Source organism: Alosa alosa, chromosome 12 (assembly GCF_017589495.1).
Source record: "Alosa alosa isolate M-15738 ecotype Scorff River chromosome 12, AALO_Geno_1.1, whole genome shotgun sequence".
NCBI classification, from domain to species: domain Eukaryota; kingdom Metazoa; phylum Chordata; class Actinopteri; order Clupeiformes; family Clupeidae; genus Alosa; species Alosa alosa.
In genome coordinates this window covers 9,994,324-10,011,823 of record NC_063200.1, presented here as the reverse complement: position 1 = coordinate 10,011,823, position 17,500 = coordinate 9,994,324, and the positions used below count along the sequence as shown (strand labels likewise).

Sequence of the window (17,500 nt, the reverse complement as noted above, 5' to 3'; positions counted from 1 at the left end):
TTATTATGAAACGCACTTGGCCGCTTGTGTAGGCTGAGTGGTAGTGCGACCCCAGTGCCTCAGTGTATCTATGATTGTGAAATCTCGTATGTTGCATGTGAATAAGGTAATGTTTTATGATTATAATGTTTTATAATGGTTCATATAATGCTATATGTTATATGTTAGTGAGTTAACCATTCACTGTTGGGAAATCCTGTCTCATGACTGTGGATAGGGCCATGTTTTTTTTGTTTTTTTTAAACCCTGTGTTTGAACGTTGAGTGAGTTAATGCATTCACTCTTTGAGTATGTTAATGCTCTTTGAGTGAGTTAATGCGTTCACTCTTTGAGTGTTAATGAGTGAGTTAATGCGTTCACTCTTTGAGTCTGTTAATGAGTGAATTAATGAGTGAGTTAATGCGATCACTCTTTGAGTGTGTTAATGAGTGAGTTAATGAGTGAGTTAATGCGATCACTCTTTGAGTGTGTTAATGAGTGAGTTAATGCGTTTGTTAAAGGGAAACCTCCTGCATTCACAGCAAGTGGGTCAGTGTGTTCAGGATGTTTGGGAACCCTTTTTGCTGACTGTGAGAGGACCTCTGAATGCTGGGAGTGTGTGGGCTGTGCTGTGCATGTGTTTGTGTATGTGAGTGGGTTATGGTATGTGTGTGTGTGTGTGTGTGTGTGTGTGTGTGTGTATTTTTGGGAGAGCAGAGGCATGACTCACTTAACTGCTATCAGCTACAGCAGTGATCACATTAATGAGGCCACACCGCCACTTTCATACACTCTCTCACACACACACACACACACAAGGGTTACACAGACATACACACACACATACACATACACACACACACACACACACACACACACACACACACACACACACACAAACTCAGGACTCTCACTCAGGACCGTCTGCCTTCCTCTCAGAGGTGTATACTCCCGGCCTCACAAAGACAAAAGTCCTCCCATGTATCGGTTGTGCCGGCGTGCTTCACAGGTGGCTGCACTAACTCGTCCACCTGGCGGAAGAGCCGAACAAGCTGGTGCTGTGCCCTGTGGAGAAGGAATAACTCAGATCGAGGTCTGCTCCCTGTCTTCCGCCATGTGCTACCGCTAGTGATGAGGAGCTGGGCTAATGTAGGATACACCACTGAAGGATTGCTTTTAATTCAAAGCCTGGAGTCACGTATGTGCTCAGGCAAGCATGAAAGGCATATAGCCTTTGGACTTGACAGGACAGCACAGCACAGCCGCCTCAGAAGCCATGCAACAACCCATTACGCATTCTTTCAATCTGGTCTCTCTCTCTTTCTCTCTCTCCCTCTCTCCCTCCTTTTATCAGCAGAGCAGAGAACTTGGTGAATAGAAAGAGCTATGTAGGGTCACTATCCTCAAATATCCTTTACACGTAGCAAAAAGTAGCAGAAAAGAACTATGTGTGCTTTTGAAAAAAAAACAGAAAAAAAAAACACTGTTGCACTTTCACGCACTGTTGGACTAGTCTACTCAACAGCTCGTGTCCATTATCGCGGCAAAGCCCACCACGCCGCACATAGCCAATTAATTTCCTATGGAGAGTGGCAAGGCGTGGTCAACGCTTTCGCAATGCACTTTGGGAAACCGGCGTGGTCATTCAAGCAGAAGTGTTGCGTCGAGAAGTTGGGCTCTGCTGAACTTTATGCAAATGAGAGCAGATAACGCGAGGTGGTTAGCCAATGAAAGTACATCTTCGGTAAACAAGTTCTCTCCTGTGCTCTAGTGTACCGGTCCGGAACGATGGCCTGCCAGAAATATTTGCTCCGCCTGATAATCGTCTTGGTTTCATGAAAATATATTAAGCCATATAGTGGCGAAGTTCACCACTGCACCCTATCAAAAAGACTTTCTTGGCGACTTGAACCAAGACAGAAGGTGCTTTGGAGGAGCATGTCAGTGATGTTTGTGAGTGTTTCAATAAAATATGTTAAAATTCCTTGCGTTGGTTAACAATTTAGCCTACCTCCACTTCAGTACCCTACATTAGCTGGCATTGTGTAATTAGATTAAATTAAATGTTACACCATATACTTTAGCCTACTACACGCCCACTAGCGGTGACGGGGTGGGGGGGGTTGGGGGCGGCTAGGCGTCTGCACTGATTTCCCTGCCCACGCACAAACGCCAAGTTGGAGTTTTCAAATGAAAACAGGGCTGACAGCGTTCTGTTTCAGGAGCTCAAAGATGCTGGAGTGGTGTAAATGAGAGGCAAAAAAAAAGATTTAAAAAGTTTCAGATGGACGTGGAATAGTGTAGTCCAATGCCACGGCTGATTTTGACGCCTGGCTCGTCCTCTTATCTCTTGGAGTGGTGTGAATTCTTCACCTACACAATGGTCCAGCCTTCTGGGATAACCCTGCAAGCCTCCGACATGGCGTCATGTTGAAGGCTTTTGTATAAACAGATGTGACAAGTGTTTGCTGTACCTTTCCCTATAGACTCTGACAATATGACATTTCCAACGTGCCCACACCAAGAGATCTCATGTGTGAGCTTTGAGCATTACGTAGTTACCACTCAGAGGGGCAGATTTAGATATTTCTCTAAACATGTCACCTTCAATGTTGTCCTTCCCATGCCCCTCTCTACCCTGATTCCCCTCTCTACCCTGATGCCCCTCTTTACCCTACGCCTTCCCATGCCCCCCTGCCTCTCTCTACCCTGATGCCCCTCTTTGCCTTCCCATGCCCCCCTGCCTCTCTCTACTCTGATGCCCCTCTTTACCCTACGCCTTCCCATACCCCTCTCTACCCTGATGCCCCTCTCTACACTGCGCTACAATCAGATGGAGGTGCAGAAAGATTCCTGCCAGATTATTTTTCAACCTTCTTGGAACGTGGAACCTGGAACGTGCGTGGAAATAAACCCTCACTCACAAGTCCAATTGTTCACATGAAGTTGTTTTTCTAGATGATCCAGAAGATCCAATTCCATAATGGTCTGCGTGAAGTCTTCTCCATGAAACTAAAATGGTCCCACGGAGAGTCATCCTGCCCATACAAGATTATACTCTGCACTTAAACTGCATGAGTGAAGAACTGCAGAAAGTTTGCTTCAGGATTATTTTAGTTACATTCTATAATGCTCTACTTAGGACATGGGTTGTCACAACGTTCTGCTGACATTGTGATTGTAGTGTGTGTTATAACATTGTTATTACACATTATTTTGCATCAACAGTAAACTGATTGAGAAAAGGTTTTGGCCAAAGTGCCTCCCTCTGAATTCAGATATTTTCATTAGTCCCCCCCCCCTCTCTCTCTCTCTCTCTCTCTCTCTCCTCTCTCTCTTCTTCCCATCTGTTCGTTTCATCTTTTTTATGCTTCTTTTTCTCCTCCTCTTTTCTTGTTTCTCTGTCTGTCACTTTTTTCTCCTCATGTTTTTCTCTCCTCCTCCTCACCTCCATCTCTTCTCCCTCCTCCTTCCCCTCCATCTCCCTCCCTCTCTCTCTCTCCCTCCTATCCAGACAGCCTCTCTCCCTTTTCACACATTAGTGTGCTCGATGTCACATTTCTCAGGCAATGGAATGTGCAGTGGCCAATCCAAGGGTTCCTTGAGTGATGTCCACTTTCCCTCTAATGCATCACCTTGGGACTGACACCTTAATCACCTCTAATTTCTAGTAATTAGGTTTAGACCACTAATGTATGAAAGAAGCCTAGAAATCTCTCTATGCTACTGCACAAGCACACACACACTCAGTCTTACACAAACACACACACACACACAGGCAATTTTATTTTATTATCTTCCTATCGGAAGCGATTTTAATTGAAGTTCTCCAGCTCCCTTTTCAGCAAATGTTTGAATTATTAAAGGGTGCTGTGATGGGTGGGGAAGTGGCTGTGTGCAGGTGGGGAAGTGGCTGTGTGCAGATGGGGAAGTGGCTGTGTGCAGGGCTCTGTGATGCGGTGGGGAAGTGGCTGTGTGCAGGTGGGGAAGTAGCTGTGTGCAGGTGGGGAAGTGGCTCTGTGATGCGGTGGGGAAGTGGCTGTGTGCAGGGCTCTGTGATGTGGTGGGGAAGTGGCTGTGATGCGGTGGGGAAGTGGCTGTGTGCAGGGCTCTGTGATGTGGTGGGGAAGTGGCTGTGATGCGGTGGGGAAGTGGCTGTGTGCAGGGCTCTGTGATGTGGTGGGGAAGTGGCTGTGTGCAGGGCTCTGTGATGCGGTGCCCCAGGCTGCAGTTTCTGCATCAGCCATATGTGGAAAGTGTTGACATGATCCACTGGGAGGCTTGGCTTCTAGCAGCAGGCATCCATAACACACACACACACACACACACACACACACACCTGCTTACACATGTGCGCCTCATGTCCCCACCATCCTGTCTCCTCTCATCTCTCCTCTGTTCTTCTCTTCTCTCCTCTCTCATCCTCTCCTCTCTTATCCTCTCATCTCTCATCCTCTCTTCGCTTCTCCTCTCTCATCATCTCATCTTCTCCTCTCTTCTCCTTTCTCATCCTCTCTGATCCTTTCTTCTCCTCTCTCATTCTCTTCTCCTCTAATATCTCATCCTCTCCTCTCTTCTTCTCTCTCCTCTCATCTCTTCTACTCCTCTCTCATCCTTTCATCTTCTCCTCTCTTCTCCTTTCTCATCCTCTCTGATCCTCTCTCATTCTCTTCTCCTCTCTCATCCTCTCCTCTCTTCTCTCTCATCCCCTCATCTTTCTTCTCCACTCCTCCACTTTTCCTTTCTTTTCTTCTCTTCTCTAGTATATCTTCCTCCATTCTCTTATTCTCCTTTTCCCTCCTCTCCTGTCTGTATCCCCCTCTTTCTAACCCTATCCCTCCTGGTTACCTCCTCTTCTTGCTCTCTCCTTCTCTCTCCTCCTGTCCTCTCATCTCTTCTCCTCTTTTCCCTTCCTCTTCTCTCTCTTCCTCATCCCATCTCTCTCCTCTAATCTCATCTGCTCTCTTCTCTCTCTTCCTCTCTCCATTTCTCTCTTCCTCTCTCTCCCTCTCTCTCTTCCTCTCCTCTCCCCATCTCCCCCCTCCTCTCCTTTCCTCTCCTCTCCCCTCTTCTCCTCTCCTCTCTCTCCCTCTCTCCTCACCTCTCCCCTCCTGTCCTCTCCCCATCTCTTCCCTACTCTCCTCCTCTCTCCTCTCCCCATCTCTCTCCTCCTCCCCTCGCATCTCTCCTCCTCTCCTCTCCCCTCTCTATCTCTCCCCATCTCCCCTCCTTTCCTCTCTCTCCCTCTCCTCCTCCCCTCGCATCTCTCCTCCTCTCCTCTCCCCATCTCTCTCCTCCTCTCCTCTCCCCATCTCTCTCCTCCTCTCCTCTCCCCATCTCTCCCCTCCTCCTCTCTCTCCCCATCTCTCTCCTCCTCCTCTCCTCACCTCTCTCCTCTCCTCTCCCCATCTCTCCCCTCCTTTCCTCTCTCTCCCTCTCCTCCTCCCCTCGCATCTCTCCTCCTCTCCTCTCATCTCTCCTCCTCTCCTCTCCCCATCTCTCTCCTCCTCTCCTCTCCCCATCTCTCCCCTCCTCTCCTCTCTCCACCTCTCCCCTCCTTTCCTCTCTCTCCCTCTCCTCCTCTCTCCCCATCTCTCCTCCTCTCCTCTCCCATCTCTCCCCTCCTTTCCTCTCCCCATCTCTCCCCTCCTTTCCTCTCTCTCCCTCTCTCCTCCTCCCCTCGCATCTCTCCTCCTCTCCTCTCTCCCTCTCTCCCCATCTCTCCCCTCCTCTCTCCTCCTTTCCTCTCTCCCTCTCTCCTCCTCTCCTCCCCATCTCTCTCCTCCTCCTCCTCCCCATCTCTCCTCCTCTCCTCTCCCCATCTCTCCCCTCCTTTCCTCTCTCCCTCTCTCCTCCTCTCCTCTCCCCATCTCTCCCCTCCTTTCCTCTCTCTCCCTCTCTCCTCCTCCCCTCGCATCTCTCCTCCTCTCCTCTCCCCATCTCTCCCTCCCTTTCTCCTCTCCTCTCTCTTCTCCTCTCCTCTCTCTCCCTCTCTCTTCTCCTCTCCTCTCTCCATCTCTCCCCTCCTTTCCTCTCTCTCCCTCTCTCTTTTCCTTTCCTCTCCCCATCTCTCTCCTCCTCTCCTCTCCCTCTCTCTCCCTCTCTCTTCTCCTCTCTCTCTCCCTCTCTTCTCCTCTCCTCTCCCATCTCTCCCCCCCTTTCCTCTCTCTCTCCTCCTCTCCTCTCTCTCCCCTCCTCTCCTCTCCCCATCTCTCTCCTCCTCTCCTCTCCCCATCTCTCTCCTCTCTCTCCTCCGTCATCAGGAAAATCTCTCTCTTATTTCCAAGTCCCTCGATATGAAAAGACATCATGCACTCAAAATAACCGAGGCCTGTCCTGCCTCTGTTCCATAGCGGAGTCCCGTTGGGTTGTGTGAGTTTGTGTTATTTGTAGTGGCTGCTCCTGTGGGTTGGCAGAAAATGAAACACATACCAGTAATGACCATCTTTCTCGGTTTAATTCCTGACCGGTGTTTCTGTAAACTGGAAATACAATAGCATAAATAGGGTATCAGTGGCCATTTGTAGCTCACACACCCTGGTATTTTCCTTAAAGCTGAGTTATCTGCATCATCTCTCCCACTGGGGGAACACTTGGGGGTGGCTAATGTGCCCAAACACACACACACAGATTCACACACACATACAGTACACACACACACACACACACACACACACACACACACTCACTCACACACACACACACACACACACACACACACACACACACACACACACACACTCACACACACACACACACACACACACACACACACACTCACTCACTAACACACACACACACACACACACACACTCACTCACACACACACACACACACACACACACACACACACTCACACACACACTCCACACACACACACACACACACACACACACTCACACACTCACTCACACACACACACACACACACACACACACACACACACACACACACACACTCACACACACACACACACACACACACACACACTCACTCACTCACACCCACACACACACACACACACACACACACACACACACACACACACACACACACTCACTCACTCACTCCACACACACACACACACACACACTCACTCACTCACTCACACCCACACACACACACACACACACACACACACACACACACACTCCCACTCGCTCATCTCACACCCACACACACACACACACACACACACACACACACTCACACACACACACACTCGCTCACTCACTCACTCCCACACACACACACACACACACTGTCACACTGTTCCCTCTGCCTGCACCCTACTCTTCCGCCCACTCTGCGAGGATGAATTTGTCAACCACATTCTCTGGCCGAACGTGCTGGACTGGAGATGGATGGTCAGTGCTGGACTGGAGAGTCTGGCCTATAGGAAGCTGTCCCCTTTAATAAGACGTCCGTCTCACTCTCTGAGTAGTGTTCTGGCCTATAGGAAGCTGTCCCCTTTAATAAGACGTCCGTCTCGCTCTCTGAGTAGCGGAGACGCAGTGCAGTAACGCACCACTCACATGCCGTGTTGTGATTGCGGTGTTTAAATTCAAACCCAAATCCTTTTTACGTTAGACTTCATATTAGTTCGTTTTAAATATTTTAGATTTTTATGCGTAAATACTGCATAATCTCCGGACCCTTAAAAGGTGTATTTCTAGCGTATGAGTCACAATACGTGTCCTCAGGCTATATACGACTCCAGGCAATGGGACTTACATATTCAGATATTCATGCTCTTGGCATTGGAGCTAATCTATTTTTCTTTCCTGGAGTAATTCAATAAAGGGTCGCTCTTGAAATCGTATTACGTGACAACTCAAAGAAGCCTAATTCAGAATGCGGTAACACAGCTGAATGTGTTCATGCAGTCAGCAGCCTTGACTCTAAAGCTCTATTTATGTCTGTTTTAGCCTGTATTCCACAGGATAGTGAAGCGGTAACAGGAATTGAGTGGACAGAGACAGACTTGTGGGTAAGGGAAATGACCTCAGCCCTTTTTCGGACCTGAGTCCTCAGGGCAGTTGGCATCCCATCTGTGGTACGGGATGCCAACGCTGCCACTATGGTACAACTCCAGCCTTGACTTTATACAGTAAACCGATGGTGCAAGTGATGAGGCTTTAAAAGTACAGGAGCAGGTGCGGGTGTCTAACACTGATCTGACCTTGGTACAGTATGACCTTGAGGTGAGTGGAGTCTGTCGCTGATACGGTGTCAGTTGGGAATCGATCCCATGAGTTCTGTTCACTTGTTAACCCCGCCCCCTGCATCTACATGCCACTCCCACTGCCTCTACATACCACTCCCACTGCATCTACATGCCACTCCCACTGCCTCTACATGCCACTCCCACTGCCCCTGGTCAGGTCCAGCTAGACTGCTGATATTCAGCATACATGTGATTTGATCACTTGGTAAAACTTCACCAACTTACTGTGTGAGAATTTTTGCGAGGATGGTATCCAGGATGCTGCTAGGATAGTATCAGAATCTTAAGTTGTTGAATTTTCACCAGAGAGGGTTGAAAAGGATATTTGATTTCACCATGTGATGGCTTTTTCCAGATGCCATCACATATGCTGGTTTTGGGTTAGTGCAGCTAAATTACTACTAATTCAGTAGGGTGGGATGCTTGCGGCATAGTAACACACTGCTTTGCTCTCTGTAATGTGCGTGCCGTCATTTAATAGGCTGGTTTCATGTCTGTGATGTGGAGGCCGAGGTTGCATTGTACAAGACTGTCTGCATTGTGGAGGCAGTGTGTGTGTGTGTGTGTGTGTGTGTGTGTGTGTGTGTGTGTGTGTGTGTGTGTGTGTGTGTATACAAGACGGGCTGTATTCTTGTCTGCATTATGAAAGCAGTGTGTGTGTGTGTGTGTGTGTGTGTGTGTGTGTGTGTGTGTGTGTGTGTGTGTGTGTGTGTGTGTGTTTGTGTGTGTGTGTGTGTGTGTGTGTGTGTGTGTACAAGACGGGCTGTATTCTTGTCTGCATTATGGAAGCAGTGTGTGTGTGTGTGTGTGTGTGTGTGTGTGTGTGTGTGTGTGTTTGTGTGTGTGTGTGTGTGTGTGTGTGTGTGTGTGTGTGTGTGTGTGTGTACAAGACGGGCTGTATTCTTGTCTGCATTATGAAAGCAGTGTGTGTGTGTGTGTGTGTGTGTGTGTGTGTGTGTGTGTGTGTGTGTGTGTGTGTGTACAAGACGGGCTGTATTCTTGTCTGCATTGAGTGCATTCGTTCCCCTCCCCCTCGCCTCGTTCCCTGCATGGCTAAAAGTGTTGTGAGTGGGCGAGGCCGATTACAAAAAACAAAACAAGCAGGAGTAAATTAGGTAACACACACACACACACACACATACACACACACACACACACACACAAGCAGGAGTAAATTAGGTAACCACACACACACACACACACACACACACACACACACACACACACACACACACACACACAAAGCAGGAGTAAAGGGGTAACCACACACACACACACACACACACACACACACACACACACACAAGCAGGAGTAAATTAGGTAACCCAGCATTTAGCCATAATGAGCTCAGAGATGCATAAGCAAGCGCAAGCATACACACGAGCAGGCGATACACAAAGATATTGTGTCAAATGTGTATTCTCCAATTCTGTAGCTTTCAAACCCACACACACACACACACACAACACATAGAGAAAAACACAGTTATGGTAACCTACTAACAATAAGGATTTGCTCACAACACTCTAAATATATTGCACTGCTGTTTTGGTTGTCCCAAACTTTTAGATGATCCATGCTCTATGCATTAACTGAATCTTATCAATCTTGAAACCCCAACGGCAAAATGTTCCAAACAAAGTGACTGTAGAGGATGCAATGCCTAATCTCACTGCTGTCAGCATCACTGCTAAGAACAGTGCGCCTTTTACTGTTAAACACCTGAAAAATATTACGCTGATGTTTTCTTTTCATGACGATCACTAGGCTTGAATGATTTATATGTCTGAATGAAACGTTGCTTTTTTAAGCACCAGAATTGCTCATCATCTCATGACAGAGTTTACACCAATCATCATCTTCTAATATATCCTTATGCTGAGAAGTCCGCTTTTTTTACCCCAAACATAAGCTATCGTTTGTGCGCGAAGCATGTTTCAATCAAGATATTACACACTATGATATTTTTATTGTTGTAGGCTTAATACTGATTGATAAAACGGTGGAAAAAAATGTACGCACAGTGCATACAGGATTATGGCTGGTGGCGCCAATGCACACATATATATACACACACACACACACACACACACACACTGACCGATGTAGAGAGGAAGAACCCTCTGAGACGTTGCAGTGATGGTCAGACATACACCCATGCACACACACAAACACACACACACACACACACACTAACAGATGTAGAGATGAAGAACCCTCTGAGAGGTTGTAGTGATAATCAGACATACACACACGCACACACACAAGCACACACACACGTGTGTGTGTGTGTGTGTGTGTGTGTTTGTGTGTTTAGGCATATGTGTGAGCATGTATGTGTGTGTGTGTGTGTGTGTGTGTGTGTGTGTGTGTGTGTGTGTGTGTGTGTGTGTGTGTGTGTTGGTGTTTAGGCATATGTGTGTGTGTGTATGTGTGAGCATGTGTGAGCATGTGTGTGTGTGTGTGTGTGTGTGTAGGCGCACATGCTGCACAGACTCTGTGGGTTAATTGAAGGCAGGTCCCTGGGTCCAGGCGTTGGCATGTGTCCTGCTCCTTGTGCCCGTCTCCTGACTCTCCACTAGCTAATTACTTCGTGTTTAGCCGCCGCTAATTAAACCCAACACATATGATTTAATTACCGGCCGGCCGCGCCTGCTGCGATCGGTCTCATTAAGGAGGAAGAAAACGCAGACAAGACAAGCAGTTTACAACGAGGAATAGCACGATCGTGCCCATTAGACACACACTCACAGCCAAGGCCCATTATAGCCGTCTGGTATGCTGGTGGAAATGACAATATGTCTCTCGTCGTGCAAATGCAATTATTGTATTAAACAAAACATTGACTTGACGTAAACATGCATGATATTATGTTAATAAATAACAAAAATGATCTGCGATGTGATCTATTTAGTGAAATCCTTCTCGCTGTGCTGGGCTATGTGTCCTCATTATGAAGATTAAGCTCTGAGACACACCCTGCACCAAATGAGACATGGCACTTCGCTGACATTTGGTGATTCAATGAATTTAATGTGGGAGGCACAGACTTTAGCAGTTTAAACGCTCCAACATGTTTAGCTTGCTGTGTAACATGAACATTATTCCATCCTTTGTAGAGTTTAGTGGATCTGCTTCTCCACCCCGTAATTTGTTTCACTGGCATAACATCTATCTTTTTGTGAAGTTTCACTGCTACAGTGCTACAGCATCACTTCAGGTTTGCCAGGTTACCTTGCATGGTGTGTGTGTGTGTGTGTGTGTGTGTGTGTGTGTGTGTGTGTTCAGTTTACCTTGCATGGCACTGAAAGTGACAGCTGCCAAACTGTGGTTGCTAAATAAAGCAGTTCATATTATTTAATAGAAATAACTCACATAATAATTTAGAGTGTAGGCCTCAATGGGTGCCCGTTCAAGTAATCTTTTAATAGCACCTGGCCTATGCCAAGAGTGCTCTAGAGAGAGAGAGAGAGAGAGAGGAGAGACAGAGACAGATGTGAGAGAGAGGGAGAGAGAGATGAGATGGAGAGAGAGAAAGAAAGAAAGTGTGTGTGAGAGGAGAGACTGAGAAAGATGAAAGAGAGAGAGAACAAAAGTGTGTGTGAGAGGAGAGGGAGAAAGATAGATAGACAGAGAGAGAGAGAGAGGCTGATGTTGGAGGCCAATCAGCGCCAGGGAAGGCTGCCTTTGTTGCAGGTGTATGAGAGGCACCAGATATATGTGTGTGTGTGTGTGTGTGTGTGTGTGTGTGTGTGTGTGTTGCAGGTCTATGACAAGTTTACCATTAAAGGCACTGCGGTGTGGAAACTCGTTTTTGAGGCCCTGGAGAAGGTGATAATAACGGCACCCACTCGATTTGGGTGATTGTAGAGGGGGGTGGGGGTCTGTCGCCATTATCTCTTCCTCAAAACAACAAACCCCGGCCAGCCAGCCAGTCAGCCAACCAGCACCCATCCAACACTTTCATCTTTTAAATGATTCGCCGCCGGGTCATTTCCGACTCCAAATCATCCCGAGCAGCGTGCAGGAGTACAGAGGCACCAGATATATCAGTGTGTGTGTGTTTGTGTGTGTGTGTGTGTGTGTGTTTGTGTGTGACTCCTGATCATCCTGAGTGGTACAGAGGAGAATAAAGACACCACAGATATCAGCAAAGAGTCCTCCCAGAGGGCTTTGTGGTTTTAGCAAGCCTTTGTTTTTCGCAAAGAGTGTGTGTGTGTGTGTGTGTGTGTGTGTGTGTGTGTGTGTGTGTGTGTATGTGCAATCCTAAAATGCTCACAGAAGCTTCACTCACCTCACACCATCCACTAGTGGCCCACTATGCTGGTAGCTCAAGAGAGAGAGTGTGTGTGTATCGTCGTGCTTGGCGTCGCGTGTCTTGCGTGTTTGTCTTGGCGTGTGTGTATGTGTGTAAAAGACAGTGTCCGCTGTGCTGTCTGCAAAGTCACAGTCTAAGCTCTGACAGAGATAATCAGAGAGACAAATAGAGAGAGAGAGAGAGAGAAATAGAGAGAAGGAGAGAGAGAGAGAAAGAGAGAGAAGGAGAGAGAGAGAGAGAGAGAGAGAGAGGAGAGAGAGAGAGAGAAAGAAAGAAAGAGAAAGAGAAAGAGAGAGAGAGAAAGAAAGAGAGAGAGAGAGACATAGACAGAGAGAGTAGTAGTTTGTTTCTTGTGTGTACGTGTGTTAGTGTCCGTGTGTGTGTGTGTGTGTGTGTGTGTGTGTGTGTGTGTGTATCTGTGTCAATCCAATTCAATTCAATAAGCTTCATAAGCATGACTTAGGATACAACATAGCCAGGGCATTAATATATAAGTAATGATATGCTGTAAGCAGTAATAATTCTTAGGGCTGTCAAAATAACTGATTAATTTTTGGTTAATTAATTTGAGAAAAAATAACTGATTAAAAAAATTAGTGCAGATTCATCGATTCAGTATGACCTTTGACCCGAGCGTTCTAGTCAGTAAAAAATTAGACTGTAAAATGAAGGAGAGAGAAAGAAAGTGCTGCCTAGATCATTGATTGGAACATTTACTTTTAAAAAATGGCCTGATGGTGTTAGTAAAGTCCTCTGCAATGTCTGCAGCAAAGGAATTTGCATATCACGGGGTTCATCAACTCTATAATTAAGCACATCAATGCAAAGAAATAAGTGTTGACATTGGTGTGTTAATTCATTTTCATTGTGTCCCCTAGGTTATATCTGTGGCCTGAAATGCCTTGTATGTGAAAAAAAAACTTCTTCGAAGCACATTTGAATTTATTTCCTCAGCATATTAGGTCATATTATAGATTATTATGGCAATTATTTGAACAGTGAAAATACTAATAAAGAGTTTTGAACTTTAATGTCACTAATGCTGATTATTCCATGATTCATTTGAATTCAAATATTTAAAATACCTTCACAGCAAAAAATTATATATCACGATTCATTTAGATTAATTAATCACACAGTATGTAATTAATTAGATTATTTTTTTTAATCAATTGACAGCCTAATAATTATAATTAATAACAAATACACATATGATTATAGTACATAAAATGGTATGCCATGAAATAAACAAAGTCCATGCAATAAACAGAGATAAAACAAAAGACAATGAAAACAATTAAACAAACAAACATAAACCTATGGATTTATTATCATTAACAGTCATGGCCTCTTTCAAGATGTGGTAGGACTACTGTATAATATATGCACTCAGTGGCTAGATACATGCATTGTGTGTGTGTGTGTGTGTGTGTGTGTGTGTGTGTGTGTGTGTGTGTGTGTGTGTGTGTGTGTGCAGGATTTTATGCACTCGGTGGCTAGATACATGCATCTGTTCCAGGAGGACTGATGGTTTTAGTTGTTTTGTTAATGAGTGCGGGGCAAGTGTCCTCTATTCTGGAGCTCCCGCCGATGTGTTCATATTCAGGACATGCTGTTAGGAAATTGCACTCCATCCTCTCCTAGTCTAGTGCTACAGTGAGTATATTCAGTTCTCTCAGGCCAACCAAGTTTGGGAGTCTGTGTGTGTGTTTGTGTGTGTGTGTGTGTGTGTGTGTGTGTGTGTGTGTGTGTGTCCTTTTGCACAGTGTCTTCCCCATCTCTGATTTGAGCACTAGGCTGCTGTGTTGTGTGTGTGTGTGTGTGTGTGTGTGTGTGTGTGTGTGTGTGTGTGTGTGTGTGTGTGTGTGTGTGTGTGTGTGTGTGTGTGTGTGTGTGTGTGTGTGTCTGTGTGTGTGGTGTGTGTGTGTATGTATGTATGTGTGTGTGTACGTGTGTGTGTGCTGTGTGTGTGTGTGTGTGTGTGTGTGTGTGTGTGTGTGTGTGTGTGTGTGTGTGTTGAGCACTAGGCTGCTGTGTCAGCCATAACCCAGCGCTCATATGGCGGGCAAAGGGGGGAGGAGGAGGAGGAGGAGGAAGAACAGCTTCCTCCGTCTGTATGATTACACCTGTATCAAAGCTGAGCCGACGGCATGTCACACACACACACACACACACTGACACAGAGGGAGAGAGAGAGATAAACAGATGGAAAGAGAAAGGGAAAAAATTGGAGAAGGGAGAGAGAGAGAGTGAGAGAGAGAGAGAAAAAAGAGAGACAGAGAGAAAGTGTGTGTGTGTGTGTGTGTGCGTGTGTGTGTGTGTACGTGTGTGTGTGCTGTGTGTGTGTGTGTGTGTGTGTGTGTGAAGGAGACAGAGATACCTGAGCCTTCATGCAAACAGCAGCTCTTAATGCCATGCCAATCCCCCAGAGTTGAGCTAAACTGCTGAGCCTGCCATATTCCATCCCAATCTCTCTGATTCACACATCAATGCTATTAAAACTCAGATTTACCTGCAGCCAAGACTCACACAGGCTTTTGTGTTCACTTCACTCCTGCGTGTGTTTGCAGCGGGAGGTTGAGGATACCCCTGTGAGTGAGCAGAGAAATCACAGCAAGGGGCAACCTTACTACCCCACCGAGGGGCAACCTTACTACCCCACCGAGGGGCAACCTTATACCCCAGAGCTGCATTTTAGCCTCGTCCGCCTCTGCCTCTGTGCCTGCCTCTTCCCTGGCCTCAGCGCGCTTTCAGAATGTCTTCCCACCTGACCGGAGAAAGGGAGAGAGGCGAGACAAACATGGCTGCCCCTCTGGAGTGTCCATGCACCGGGTTCACAACTGAGCCCTGAGGTCCTTGTGTGTTTTATGGACCTTTTGTAAATAGTGTTCCCTTTGAGGGAACTGCCCAAGTGACAAGCCTCTGTACCCCTAAAAGTAAACGTTTGTCGCTTATGTTCTGAGGGTGAACCTCAGCGATTGATTGCACACTATCCAGAGCCAGCCACTCCACAGAGAGGCGGTCATCGTCATTGTCAATGCTGACCACCCCATCTCCTTGTCCCGCACGTGGGGTTTGATGTGTGACACCCCACCTCCTTGTCCCGGTCGGGTGGCTTGTTGTGTGACACCCCACCTTCTTTGTCCCGCACGGGGGCTTTGATGAGTGACGCCCCACCTCCTTGTCCCGCACGGGAGGGGTTTGATGAGTGACTGACTGATTGACAGATACTGGAGGATAAAGCTGTCATTAGCAGGCTTTTTTGGAGGTGGAGTTTGCCCCCGACCGAGATGAACAGCAGAGCTGTTCACGCAGATAAAGAAAAGAACCACAGCGCTCAGATTTGTTGAGTCATTAGAACACAAATCCATCTCCACCACCCCATATCCCTTCCAGAGTAGGAGGAGAATGGCTTGTAATCAGTGTGTCGCAGTATGGGAGGGCTTATATGCGATATTGAACCAGGGCTAAATGTGATAATAATCGCTGTGTCACAATGCAGGTCACAAATTGCCATTCTGGAAGTTTCCTTCATTCTAGTTTAGATAAACCTCTTATCAGTGCTAGGTCATTTGGGTGTCTGTCGTCCAATTACATTGCAATTAAAGCCGAATGCAATAAGCCCTTCGCATGGTGCGGCCGCTTGTCTTTATCTTGGTGATATTTCACCGATCTGTCAGACGTATGCCTAAGGGACCGTTCATTCACACTGAGATGCTGCTTTCACATTCATAACATGAGCCATGGTGCTAATAATTCAAAATCTGCACATAATAATATGCTAGGAGGAGATGGGTTGTGTGTGTGTGTGTGTGTGTGTGTGTGTGTGTGTGTGTGTGTGTGTGTGTGTGTGTGTGTGTGTGTGTGTGTGATTGTTGTTGTTATGAATTGTTATAGTTTCTGGGATAGTCAGCCACCAGGCATATCGTAGACAGATAACTTTAACCATCATTGAAAAACAAAACCATTATCTCAAATGTCCCAATGGTCTTGCTTTTTTTACTCATAGTTTTCACAGAGAAGAACTTTAAAAGCAGCGAGTAAACGCGACAAACTAAGCATGTCATTGTGAACGCCCCCTTACAATCTCAGCACTAATTCCAGCATTGCTTTTTACAAGGCACCTTGTCGGTTCATGCCTGTTTCACCGAACGTCACACACACAAACACACACACACTCACATGTTTGCTAAGTGTGTGCAGTTACCAGTAACTATAAAGACAGCTGTGACTTTAACAATATAAACGCCCACACTGACAAATGATAACGAAAAGTCTCTCAGGAATCTTCTCCATGTTCACTAATGTGAGTCAATGGATTCTGATTGGTAGTCTGCGATGCTACCGTTCACAAAATTACTCTGAAAGTTAACCCTTAACCATATGTTGTCGTTATAGAATGCAGTGTGGACGTTTAAAATGGTGGTTTATACTGATAATGTTATTGTTATCATTTGCAGAGCAGACTGATCTTAACACTCTTGTGTGCCTCCCACAGAATGAGTTCCCCTGCCCCAGACCACTGCCGGGCTCCTGGCTGGGCGACATGTCCTCCTTGCACTAGAGAGTCATCCTAATCAGCCGCTCCGCTGGACCAGTGGCCGGGAGAGGAGAGCCGTGTCCACGTCCACACCCCCGCCTTCCCCCTTGGACTCCTGGATCTCGACTCATCTCGTCGGCCACACAGCGGCACCCCCGACCCTCACTTTCTCCTCCTCTCAGCTCCACGGCTCCAATACTTCATCTCCACACATCTCTCTCTCTTCTCCTCTCTCTCTTCTCCTGTCTTTTCTACTCTCTTCTCCTCTCTGTCTTCTCCTCTCTCTCTCCTCTCTTTTCTCCTCTCTCTCTTCTCCTCTCTTTCCTCTCCTCTACACCCTCCTCTTCTCTTTTTAATACCTCTGTCTTTTACATTCATTCTTACCACCCCATCTCCATCTCTCTCTCTCTATCTCTCTCTCCTCTCTCTGTGGGC

The 17,500-nt window shown here is 46.7% G+C and overlaps 1 protein-coding gene across 1 annotated transcript in view; it reads left to right on the top strand.

Annotated features, from left to right (window-relative positions):
* lrrtm4l1 (leucine rich repeat transmembrane neuronal 4 like 1) overlaps window positions 1-17,391 on the top strand; it is a gene marked incomplete at its 5' end in the record, with an annotated part of 45,903 nt that extends 28,512 nt beyond the window's left edge. Inside the window, 1 exon segment of the mRNA XM_048259322.1 lies at window positions 17,024-17,391. Coding sequence (XP_048115279.1) covers window positions 17,024-17,089 — 66 coding nt within the window.
* Window positions 17,392-17,500: the final 109 nt, after the last annotated feature.